Source organism: Salmo salar, chromosome ssa22 (assembly GCF_905237065.1).
Source record: "Salmo salar chromosome ssa22, Ssal_v3.1, whole genome shotgun sequence".
Lineage (NCBI taxonomy): Eukaryota > Metazoa > Chordata > Actinopteri > Salmoniformes > Salmonidae > Salmo > Salmo salar.
The window spans coordinates 3,125,088-3,138,214 of record NC_059463.1 but is presented as its reverse complement, the minus strand read 5'-3'; the positions used below and the strand labels follow the sequence as shown (position 1 = coordinate 3,138,214).

Here is a 13,127-nt window from a genome sequence, read left to right as displayed (position 1 = left end):
ATTTGTAGTAGAAGAAAGTGCAAAGTAGAAATAGAGATAATGGGGTGCAAAGGAGCAAAATAAAATAAATAAAATAAATAAATACAGTAGGGGAAGCGGTAGTTGTTTGGCCTAAATTATAGATGGGCTATGTACAGGTGCAGTGATCTGTGAGCTGCTCTGACAGCTGGTGCTTAAAGCTAGTGAGAGAGATAAGTGTTTGCAGTTTCAGAGATTTTTGTAGTTCGTTCCAGTCATTGGCAGCAGAGAACTGGAAAGAGAGACGGCCAAAGGAGGAATTGGCTTGGGGGTGACCAGAGAGATATACCTGCTGGAGCGCGTGCTACAGGTGGGTGCTGCTATGGTGACCAGTGAGCGGAGATAAGGGGGGACTTTACCTAGCAGGGTCTTGTAGATGACCTGGAGCCAGTGGGTTTGGCGACGATTATGAAGCGAAGGCCAGCCAACGAGAGCGTACAGGTCGCAGTGGTGGGTAGTATATGGGGCTTTGGTGACAAAACAGATGGCACTGTGATAGACTGCATCCAGTTTGTTGAGTAGGGTATTGGAGGCTATTTTGTAAATGACATCGCCAAAGTCGAGGATCGGTAGGTCGGACAGGACAGACAGAAATTTTGGCCCATTCCTCCTGACAGAGCAGGTGTAACATTTTCTACGCAGTCAGGGGGCTGGGAGTACAACAGGGGGCTGAGTACAAACCCTTGTGGGGCCCCAGTGTTGAGGATCAGTGAAGTGGAGGTGTTGTACCCAATCTTCACCAGCTGGGGTCGGACCGTCAGGAAGTCCAGGACCCAGTTGCACAGGGCGGGGTTCAGGACCAGGGCCCCGAGCATCAACACTATGGTGTTGAAGGCTGAGCTATAGTCAATGAACAGCATTCATACACAGGTATTCCTCTTGTCAAGGTGGAATAGGGTAGTGTGCAGTGCAATGGCGATTGCATCGTCTGTGGATCTATCTAGGGTGTCAGGTAAGGTAGAGGTGATATGATCCTTAACTAGCCTCTCAAAGCACTTCATGATGACAGAAGTGAGTGCTAAGGGGCAATAGTCATTTAGTTCAGTTACCTTTGCTTTCTTGGGTAAAGGAACAATGGTGAACATCTTGAAGCAAGTGGGGACAGCAGACTGGGATAGGGAGAGATTGAATATGTCCGTAAACACTCCAGCCAGCTGGTCTGCGCATGCTCTGAGGACGCGGCAAGGGATGCCGTCTGGGCCGGCAGCCTTGCGACGGTTAACACGCTTAAACGTCTTACTCACGTCGGCCACGGAGAAAGAGAGCTCACAGTCCTTGGGAGCGGGTCGCGTTGATGGCACTGTGTTATCCTCAAAGCGGGCGAAGGTGTTTAGGTTGTCTGGGTGCAAGATATTATCCATGATGTGACTGGTTTTCCCTTTGTAGTCCGTGATTGTCTGTAGACCTTGCCACATACCTCTCGTGTTTGAGCCGTTGAATTGCGACTCCACTGTCTCTGAACTGAAATCTTGCCTGTGTGATTGCCTTTTGGAGGGAACTACACTGTTTGTATTCAACCATATTCCCAGTCACCAGGCCATGGTTAAATGCGGTGGTTTGCGCTTTCAGTTTAGCGCCAATGCTGCCATCTATCCACAGTTTCTGGTTTGGGTAGGTTTTAATAGTCACAGTGGGAACAACATCCCCTATACACTTCCTGATGAACTCAAGTCACTGTGTCCGTATATACATCAATGTTATTATCCGAGGCTACCCGGAACATGGCAAAGTCTGCATGACAAAGTGTATATATGTGTGTGTGTGTGTGTTTTATACGGCATACGCAATAATTATGACCTGAACTCATAATGAAAATAGGCCATGGTTGACAGGCATGATTATTTCAAACAGCGATGTTTCCAAATTATTTGGACTAAAACATTTTATTGAACTTTGGTTGTTAGATTAACAGAGGAGAACAAATTTCAGATGCAAATTAGACCGTCAAGTTACATTGTACGTATATTTTCAATCCTGGTTAGGGAGGCTGACTTACGAGAAATGAGGTCAAAACACTTCTTGTCCTCCAGACTGGGCTTGACTTGGCAGGTGAGCAGGTTGAGTTTGGCTGGTGGTTTGTTGGGCTGAGGAAAGGATAGCATGGTTACTCCCGGGGAAGTCCCTCCTGCAGACGACAATTATGTATGCCATTGCCCCAACTGTTGACCAAGCTATGTTAAAGCTGAAATCTGACTTTGTTACCTTACAGAAAGCCCTAGTTGGTTTAAAATGTGTACTTAATGCAGGCAAGACTAAATACATGTTCTCTAGTTCTCGCACTGCTCTTTTTCACCAGGGTCTCTTTAGTATCATCTCTATCTCAATTCTGTTTTGCTTTCTCTAATAGAACATGGTAATGATTAAACATGGGATTTATTGTTATTTTCAGCAATTAAAGTGACCAATAGTGAAAAACAACACTGCTTTCAATGACATTCAAATGCTGTTTCATGGCTGGAAATTGTGAACACTATAAGAGCAGGAAAGGGCAACGGGCAGGCCGCGGCCCACATTTTGAAGGATATACAGATGAGCTAGTTAAAAAGTTAAGATTTAAAGTGGGCTTCTTTTTAAGAAATAGATCTTGCCTCTCCCTAAGTAGCAGGAAGACTAATTGAACAGTCAACTTTCCTGCCATTTCTTGATTATGGTGACACCATTTACCAGATTGCAGCAGCCACTACTCTTAAACCTTTGGATGCCGTCTACCAAAGCAGCATTCGTTTTATCACTGGTGACAGTTTTAATACTCACCACTGCATTGTGTATCAAAAGGTTGGCTGGTCTTCATTAAAGGCCCGTAGATCAATTCATTACTCTCTTTTTGTTTACAAAGCCATACTACCCAAGCTTCCAACTTTCCTAACTTCGTTGCTAACGTATAAAAGAACCAAACCAATCCTGCGAGCGGGTTAACTCGAGGTCCCTCTGATCGACTAATTGAGGTAAATCCTCTTTTAGCTTTAGCCTCTCAGCCAATTGCGGACAGTATGAGCCCTGATGGAGGGATTGTGCGTTCCTGGTGTAACTCGGGCAGTTGTTGTTGCCATCCTGTACCTGTCCCGCAGGTGTGATGTTCGGATGTACCGATCCTGTGCAGGTGTTGTTACACGTGGTCTGCCACTGCGAGGACGATCAGCTGTCCGTCCTGTCTCCCTGTAGCGCTGTCTCACAGTACGGACATAGGAATTTATTGCCCTGGCCACATCTGCAGTCCTCATGCCTCCTTGAGGCATGCCTAAGGCACGTTTACGCAGATGAGCAGGGACCCTGGGCATCTTTCTTTTGGTGTTTTTCAGAGTCCGTAGAAAGGCCTCTTTAGTGTCCTAAGTTTTCATAACTGTGACCTTAATTGCCTACAGTCTAAGCTGTTAGTGTCTTAATAACCGTTCCACAGATGCATGTTCATTAATTGTTTATGGTTCATTGAAGAAGCATGGGAAACAGTGTTTAAACCCATTACAATGAAGATCTGTTATTTGGATTTTTCCGAATTATATGTGAAAGACAGGGTCCTGAAAAAGGGACGTTTATTTTTTGCTGAGTTTAGCTAGCTGCTAAGAGGACGTCATGTCATTGGAGGAGTGGGTGAGTGACTGACTAACTTTTTCTCCTCGTATCGTTTTTCGGTGGCTAAACAGCTAATGATGCACGTGTCATTTGGTTAGCTAGCAAGAAATGTTAATCGCATTGCTAGCTAGCTATGCTGAACAACTCTTATCCAGTTAGCTTCTCTCGTGTCGCAAATTCACTCTGGCTAGCTATCTACTCCGATTTCAGAGCACTCTCGTCTGAGTGTGCCGTAGCGCAGAATAACTGATGAATTTACGAACACGCATGTTCTGCTGAATATGACCGGCATCAGTAAACGTAGGCAAAAAAAAGTTAGTCACAAACGCTCTATATAACATGTAAACAGCCAAACCAGCTCTGCTTGGGCAAGTAAAATGGTCATTGAGGTGTTCTTATTTGTGTATGAAATTAGATAGCTAGCCAACTTTAGCCAGTTAGCTTGGGTGAGACAACGCATGCATTGACAGGCAAGCTGCAGAAGGACGAGCAGGCTTTTCTCCATCGTTTATCCAGTGCAATTTTGATGGCCAACTAGCTGAAAAAGTTTGAGAGGGCTTATCTAAAATGTCCCTTCGTTTGATTTTAGCTCATCTTCCTCTGGCTAGCATTAGTTGATCTTGTTGATGTGCATATAAGGAAAGATAGCCTACTTATGGTTGTTTGATCAATAGGACTGCAAAATTCCCAAATGTAAGAGGACTCCCGTGGTATTTAGCTGCATATTTGCAGAAATCCATTCAAGTGTATTTTGTGTCTTTTGCCGAATGCATTGTAATGATCTAAAGTCGGATGTTGCAACTGCCTGTAAACACATAGTCCAGTTCAAAGAGAATGAACAGCTTGTTAGCATATAGGCCTACTGTAGCTCTGATTGGTTATGGCGCATCGGTCTGCGTAGACACTGGTCCTGGATGAGACAGATGTCTTTATTAGGTGTCATTTACTATTTTCACAAATGCCTTAGAATGTTTAGGAATTACTTGTACTAAGGATTTATGAAAACGTGAAAATGACCATATCTAAGTGTTTGGTTGTCAGAAAATGCAACAAAAACAAAATTGTCATATTGTTCCTGGTAGTGTATATGAACAGATTTGTATAATATTTAATGATGCTAAAATGCTGTCAGTTGCACTTTAAGCATTAAAGTTGCACTTTATTTTAGGGTACAGAAATCGGCAGGTATTTACTAAGAGATAACATGGTAAAATGGTTATCACATAGGTTATTACTATCACGTTTGATTCTTTGGGATTCATTAAAAAAGCCCCACCAGGCACTATTTGGTACCAGGTTATCATCAATTGTGTCAGAAGATAATCCACAACACTGAACTCACAGTTCCATGTGCAATAGTTAGGTAGCAGTTCTGCACAGTGCAATTCCTCTTCTGCCACATCTTTCTCAACCTGCACGGAACAAATACCAAGAGTGAACATTTTTCAGCCTACAAACTGACTGAGGTACTGTGATGTAATTGTATGGAAGCTCAAATGAAATTCTCACAATACACATAGTAATACTACATCCGTCTAGTATAAATAGGATTTCACTTGTACAGTGGAAAGAAAGTATGTGAACCCTTTGGAAATACCTGAATTTATTGGTTATAAATTGGAATTTGATCTTCATCTAAGTCACAACAATAGAAAAACACAGTGTGCTTAAACTAATAACACTCAAATTATTGTGTTTTTCTTGTCTATATTGAATACATAATTTAAACATTCACAGTGTAGGTTGGAAAAAGTATGTGAACCACTAGGCGAATGACTTCAAAAGTTAATTGGAGTCAGCTAACCTGGAGTCCAATCAATGAGACGAGATTGGAGATGATGGTTAGAGCTGCCCTGCCCTATAAAAAAATAAAAAAATATATAAAAAAAATTGAGTTTGCTATTCACAAGAAGCATTGCCTGATGTGAACCATGCCGCAAACAAAAGAGATCTCAGAAGACCTAAGAATTGTAGGCTTATATAAAGCTGGAAAGGGTTACAAAAGTATCTCTAAAAGCCTTGATGTTCATCAGTCCACGGTAAGACAAACTGTCTACAAATGGAGGAAGTTCAGCACTGTTGCTACTCTCCCTAGGAGTGGCTGTCCTGCAAAGATGACTGCAAGAGCACAGTGCAGAAGGCTCAATGAGGTTAAGAAGCATCCTAGTGTCAGCTAAAGACTTACAGAAATCTCTGGAACATGCTAACATCTCTGTTGACGAGTCTACGATACGTAAAACACTAAACAAGAATGGTGTTCAAGGGAGGACACCACAGAAGAAGCCACTGCTGTCCAAAAAATACATTTCTGCACATCTGAAGTTCGCAAAATGTTCCACAGCGCTACTGGTCAAATATTCTGTGGACAGATGAAACAAAAATTGAGTTGTTTGGAAGGAAGGAACACTATGTGTGGAGAAAAAAAGGCACTGCACACCAACATCAAAACCTCCCCCAACTGTAAAGTATGATCGAGGGAGCATCATGGTTTGGGGCTGCCTCTGGGCCTGGACATCTTAGTATCATCAACAGAAAAATTCATTCACAAGTTCATCAAGACATTTTGCAGGAGAATTCGACAGCATGGAAGATCACCAAGTAAGCCAGTGCTACTCAGCCCCTGTAATAGGGTTAGAGGCAGAGAATCCCAGTGGAGAGAGGGGAACCGGCCAGGCAGAGACAGCAAGGGCGGTTCGTTGCTCCAGCCTTTCTGTTCACCTTCACACCCCTGGGCCAGACTACACTTAATCATAGGACCTACTGAAGAGATGAGTCTTCAGTAAAGACTTAAAGGTTGAGTCCGAGTCTGCGTCTCTCACATGGGTAGGCAGACCATTCCATAAAAATTTTGCTCTATAGGAGAAATCCCTGCCTCCAGCTGTTTGCTTATTTTAGGGACAATTAGGAGGCCTGCGTCTTGTGACCATAGCGTATGTGTAGGTATGTACTGCAGGACCAAATCGGAAAGCTAGGTAGGAGCAAGCCCATGTAACGCTTTGTAGGTTAGCAGTAAAACCTTGAAATCAGCCCTTGCCTTAACAGGAAGCCAGTGTAGGGAGGCTAGCACTGGAGTAATATGACCTCAACCCGATTGAGATGCTATGACATGACCTCAAGAGAGCGGTTCACATCCCAAAAATATTGCTGAACTGAAACAGTTTTGTAAAGAGGAATAGTCCAAAGTTCCTGCTGACCGTTGTGCAGGTCTGTTCCGCCAACTACAGAAAACATTTGGTTGAGGTTATTGCTGCCAAAAGGAGGGTCAACCAGTTATTAAGGGTTCACATACTTTTTCCACCCAGCACTGTGAATGTTTACACGGTGTGTTCAATAAAGACATGAAAATGTATAATTGTTTGTGTGTTATTAGTTTAAGCACATTGTGTTTGCCTATTGTAGTGACTTAACCTGTTGGGGCTAGGGGGCAGTATTTGCACGGCTGGATAAAAAAATTTACCCGATTTAATCTGGTTACTAATCCTACCCAGTAACTAGAATATGCATATACTTATTATATATGGATAGAAAACACCCTAAAGTTTCTAAAACTGTTTGAATGGTGTCTGTGAGTATAACAGAACTCATTTGGCAGGCAAAACCCTGAGACATTTTCTGACAGGAAGTGGATACCTGATGTGTTGTATTACCTTTAAACCTATGCCATTGAAAAACACAGGGGATGAGGAATATTTTGGCACTTCCTATTGCTTCCACTAGATGTCACCAGCCTTTACAAAGTGTTTTGAGTCTTCTGGAGGGAGATCTGACCGAACAAGAGCCATGGAACGATGATGGCCCATTAGACACCTGGCGCGCGAGTTCATGTTGGGTACCCTCGTTCCAATACGTTATAAAAGAGAATGCATTCGTCCACCTTGAATATTATTCATGTTCTGGTTAAAAAAGGCCCTAATGATTTATGCTATACAACGTTTGACATGTTTGAACGAACGTAAATATATTTTTTCCCCTCGTTCATGAAGTGAAGTCCGGCGGGCTTAGATCATGTGCTAACAAGACGGAGATTTTTGGACATAAATGATGAGCTTTTTTGAACAAAACTACATTCGTTATGGACCTGTGATACCTGGAAGTGACATCTGATGAAGAGAATCAAAGGTAATGGATTATTTACATAGTATTTTCGATTTTAGATCTCCCCAACATGGCGGCTAGTCTGTATCGCAACGCGTATTTTTCTGGGCGCAGTGCTCAGATTATTGCAAAGTGTGATTTCCCAGTAAGGTTATTTTTAAATCTGGCAAGTTGATTGCGTTCAAGAGATGTAAATCTATAATTCTTTAAATGACAATATAATATTTTACCAATGTTTTCTAATTTTAATTATTTAATTTGTGGCGCTGACTTGAATGCCGGTTATTGGAGGGAAACGATTTCCTGAACATCAACGCCACAGTAAAACGCTGTTTTTGGATATAAATATGAACTTGATAGAACTAAAAATGCATGCATTGTCTAACACAATGTCCTAGGAGTGTCATCTGTTGGAGATTGTAAAAGGTTAGTGCATAATTTTAGCTGATTTATGGTTTTGGTGACGCCTGTCTTTGAATTGGCACAACATTACACACAACTCTTGTAAATGTACTGTCCTAACATACTCTAAATTTATGCTTTCGCCGTAAAACCTTTTTGAAATCGTAAAACGTGGTTAGATTAAGGAGATGTTTATCTTTCAAAGGGTGTAAAATAGTTGTATGTTTGAAAAATTTGAATTTTGACATTTATTTGGATTCAAATTTGCCGCTCTTGAAATGCACCTGCTGTTGATGGAGTGCACCACGGGTGGGACGCTTGCGTCCCACCTAGCCCATAGAGGTTAACATTTGATCTGATCTTCATCTATGACAAATTTATGCAGAAATCCAAGTAATGCCAAAGGGTTCACATACTTTTTCTTGCCACTGAAGGTATGACAATTCTGCTTGGGATAATGACTTTCACACAGATAAAGTGTTCATACCCGTCACTTCTCTTGTAGAGGTATCCCGCTTTCTCTGTGCCATAATGTTTGTTGCCTTGCAGCTGGTGCATGCTGTAGAATGTCTGCTTGCTCAAGGAGTCCTGGGTTTGACAAAGAGATAGAGGTCATTTACAAGATTCCCTACCACATGGTCCATTATTTTCTATAATGTACAGAGCGTCACCATTTATCCCTTCACAAGCATTTCGCTACACCTGCAATAACATCTGCTAAACATGTGTATGTGACCAATAAAATGTATTTTATTTTACATATTCCATATTAACATATCATGACTCAAGTTTCGATATCTAGATCCTGTGACTCAAGCAGTGAGGAACACGGAAAGCAGAAATGTGATGTCACAAACAAGACAGATTAACGTATGCATGCAAGTACAGTAGTAGCTGAGTGGTAGGCCAGACAGACAATCTCTTCTTGTCAAATACCACTAAGATCAACCATAACATCATAACACATACTAAACAGAAGTTTCTAAAAAGGGTGATGCATAAAAAGTACAAATAGCCCTTGAATGTAAAACATTTTGCTTGTTGCACAAGGACTGAATAGAACCACCACAGGTGTACAGTGAATTCGAAGTATTCAAAATGGATTACTTTTTCCACATTTTGTTATGTTACAGCCTTATTCCAAAATGTATAAAATATTATTTTTTTCTCATCAATCTACACACAATAGCCCATAATGAAAGCAAAAAACAGGTTTTTAGAAATGTTTGCAAATTTATATAAAAAAAAATACCTTATTTTTGTAAGTATTCAGACCATTTGCTATGAGACTCAAAATTGAGCTCAGGGCCATCCTGTTTCCATTGATCATCCTTGAGATGTTTCTACAACTTGATTGGAGTCCACCTGTGGTAAATTCAATTGATTGGACATGATTTGGAAAAACACACACCTGTCTATATATGGTCCCACAGTTGACAGTGCATGTCAGAGCAAAAACCAAGCCATAAGGTCAAAGGAATTGTCCGTAGAGCTCCGAGACAGGATTGTGTCAAGGCACAGATCTGGGGAAGGGTACCGAAACAATCTGCATCATTGAAGGTCCCCAAGAACACAGTGGCCTCCATCATTCTTAAATTAAAGAAGTTTGGAACCACCAAGACTCTTCCTAGAGCTGGCTGCCTGGCCAAACTGCGCAATCGGGGGAGAAGGTGGTACCCATGACAGACCTCCAGAGTTCCTCTGTGGAGATGGGAGAAACTTCCAGAAGGACAACCATCTCTGCAGCACTCCACCAATCAGGCCTTTATGGTAGAGTGCCCAGACGGAAGCCACTCCTCAGTAGGCATATGACAGGCACATGACACCCCACTTGGAGTTTGCCAAAAGGCACCTAAAGGACTCTCAGACCATTAGAAACAAGATTCTCTGGTCTGATGAAAGCAAGATTGAATTGTTTGGCCTCAATGCAAAGTGTCACATCTGAAGGAAAACTGGCGCAATCCCTACGGTGAAGCATGTTGGTAGCAGCATCATGTTGTGGGGATGTTTTTAAGTGGCAGGGACTGGGAGACTAGTCAGGATCGAGGGAAAGATGAACGGAGCAAAGTACAGAGATCCTTGATGAAAACCTGCTACCAGAGCGCTCAGGACCTCAGACTGGTTCACCTTCCAACAGGACACCGACCCTGAGCATACAGCCAAGACAACGCAGGAGTGGCTTTGGGACAAGTCTCTGAATGTCCTTGGGTGGCCAAAGCAGAGCCCAGACTTCAACATCTCTGGAGAGACCTGAAAATAGCTTTGCAGCGACGCTCCCCATCCAACCTGACAGAGCTTGAGAGGATCTGCAGAGAAGAATGTGAGAAACTCCCCAAATACAGGTGTGCCAAGCTTATAGAGTCATACCCAAGAAGATTTGAGGCTGTAATCGCTGCCAAAGGAGTAAAGGGTCTGAATACTTATGTAAATGTCTTATTTCCGTTTTTATACATTTACAAAAGTTTCTAAACACCTGTTTTTACTTTGTCATTATGGGGTATTGTGTGTAGATTAATGAGGGGGAAAAAACGATCATACATTTTAGAATAAGGCTGTTACGTAACAAAATTAGGAAAAAGTCAAGTGGTCTGAATACTTTACGAATGCACGGCATTTCCAGGTTTTTGGTTATTAACTTAATTTTTTATCATATGCAAGTACTGTACATATCAAGTAAATCAAATTCAACTTATTCTCCTTGACTGGACGACTTGCAGGATTGAAATAAAACCACAATGTTAATACTTCTAAATAATGAATTACAACATCCACATTTAGTGAGATAATACTCACCACATATGAGCATGGAAGATAAATGCTTTACTCAAGAAGCATTTAAAAATATATATTTTACTCTTAAACAACCTCAAATGTCACATTTTTTACATTGAAATTCTAAATATGCCTGTCTATCAAACCTGTATGTATGGTGTGTGTGCCCTCACCTCTTTGAGCTCAGGCTGCAGTGAGGGCCGGAGCTGGTCTCTCAGAGAGCAGAGTTGTCTCTTCTCCTCGTCCTGTCTGTGTTTGATCTGGACAGAGACAGAGCACATTCAATAATACCCTCATCAACACACACACACACACACACACACACACACACACACACACACACACACACACACACACACACACACACACACACACACACACACACACACACACACACACACACACACACACACACACACACACACACACACACACACACACACACACACACACACACACACACACACACCCACACACACACACACACACACACACTCCACCCACCCCTCACATCCTTTCCCTCCAAACACATTCCAGGTCGCACAAATTGATTGCGTGAATGACTGCTTTAAGACAATCTCAGCATTGCAGAAATGTTGAGTATAAAACTCTTCTTTTAATACCCAATGGTTGTGAAAATGTATTGCTTAAACCTATCCAAACTTCTCAGTTCTACAGCAGTGTTTAGGGGGTAGGAGCTAGAGACTAGGGTAAAACATTTGTAATTCAGCCCAAGGAAATCTGCCAGAGGCATTACAGGTGTTCCGACAGCAAAAGTCCTCATAGCCCTTCACCGTGCAGGATAGGGTAGTCATAAACAGAGCACGTTTGGTTGTTTACTGGCTCACTATGATCTACATGAACAACCATTGTGCAGTGTCTAGTCTGATGGATTTGATCCAGTTGGTTGTTGATCAAAGGGCTGTACTGTCTGTGTGAGCTGTAGGGTGGGGAGTGTTCAGAATGCAGATGCCCTTCTTCAGTCACATGTGCAAGTTCTGCCCATAGGGCAGCTGTGAATGGCTCTCTGAATAGAGCTGTAGTGGTTTGAGGCTAACTGAGCTGATTATCTCTATCTACTCTAAATGTGAGAACAGGGCTAACAGCGTGGGCTGTTTATCTCAATAGAATCTTAATGGAACCCAACAGCTGGGAGAGAGGACAGTCACCGACTTCTGATGACAGGAGTAAAACAATTAACAGTTCAGATTACATTTATTATATGGTTTCTGGAGAGAATCCTTACATTTGTTCAAGGCGGGTTTGTAGCAAAACCGAAATCAATCAGTTGTGTGGGGGATGGTTGCAACAGAAAAGCAAAACCGCAGTTCGTTGCAAATGGCTCATTCTGAGACTGCAGTAGGTGGTGTTTGTAGTGAACATCACCTTTGCAAGTTGCCATTTGATCGAACACCAGAATGTGCAGGGCTCATCTGTGAAAGAGACCGTGGTCTCAACATACTCCCTGCTTAAATAAAGGTTAAATAAAATGAATCAGACACACATTTATTGTGGAATGCCACTCACAGTGCCCAGCGCTCCTGTGAGCTCGTCAATATACTGCTTGAGCTTCTCTGTGGCCACCAGGCACTCCTGAAAGAAACTGACAAAAGGAAATATCAGTTTATTGCCGCATTGTGTGTGTATGTGAGAGTATGTGTGAGTGTGTGTGAGAATGAGTGAGTGAGTGTTTGGATGTGTTGCAGGATGGGCTAGCATGTTTCCCGATTCTGGTCACATATGATGGCGCATGGCGGCCATAGAGGGAAGGGAGAGTCAGTCACAGGGGATATTGTGTCTAACATCTAACTGATGTGTTTGGCACACGCAATTGGAGCTCTACTGAAAGATGAAAATGAGTTCTACAATAGGCTGGTTCTCTGTATATGATCATGCCATCATACTGCATGACCCTCGGGCAAATCTAAAACCGCAACCATTACGTCAACTCATTTCACAACCACTTATCTTGTTCAAAAGCATTTTTTAATAAATCAACCTTTACTCAATATAATGCATCAATACGTCTATCAACCCTCTGGAGTCCAAGCCTGAATTTCCCCAATAGGTTTTATTATATCATAATCTAGATAAACCATAAGTGTTATGTATTTTATAAAACACTTAGCGCTAGCACAGTAATACAGAATGTGGGACGGACATTATTTACATATTTCAATAAGATATCAAGTCATATGGTTTAAAAAGTTATTAGATTTTTTTCAGGAAAGCAGAAGTAAGATCACTAGGCAATAGCTTTTTTTCAATGT

The 13,127-nt window shown here is 42.0% G+C and overlaps 1 protein-coding gene across 2 annotated transcripts in view; it reads right to left on the bottom strand.

The window, feature by feature from the left end:
* The window catches only part of unm_sa1614 (un-named sa1614), a 112,896-nt gene that overhangs the window by 85,803 nt on the left and 13,966 nt on the right, over nucleotides 1–13,127 (bottom strand). For both annotated transcript variants that reach the window (XM_045705329.1, XM_045705330.1), the window contains 5 exons: nucleotides 12,385–12,460; nucleotides 11,031–11,117; nucleotides 8,573–8,673; nucleotides 4,931–5,000; nucleotides 2,015–2,102 (listed from right to left, as the gene is read on the bottom strand). In XM_045705329.1, the coding sequence (XP_045561285.1) occupies nucleotides 2,015–2,102; nucleotides 4,931–5,000; nucleotides 8,573–8,673; nucleotides 11,031–11,117; nucleotides 12,385–12,460 (422 nt within the window). The remainder of the gene's footprint in view (nucleotides 1–2,014; nucleotides 2,103–4,930; nucleotides 5,001–8,572; nucleotides 8,674–11,030; nucleotides 11,118–12,384; nucleotides 12,461–13,127) is intronic.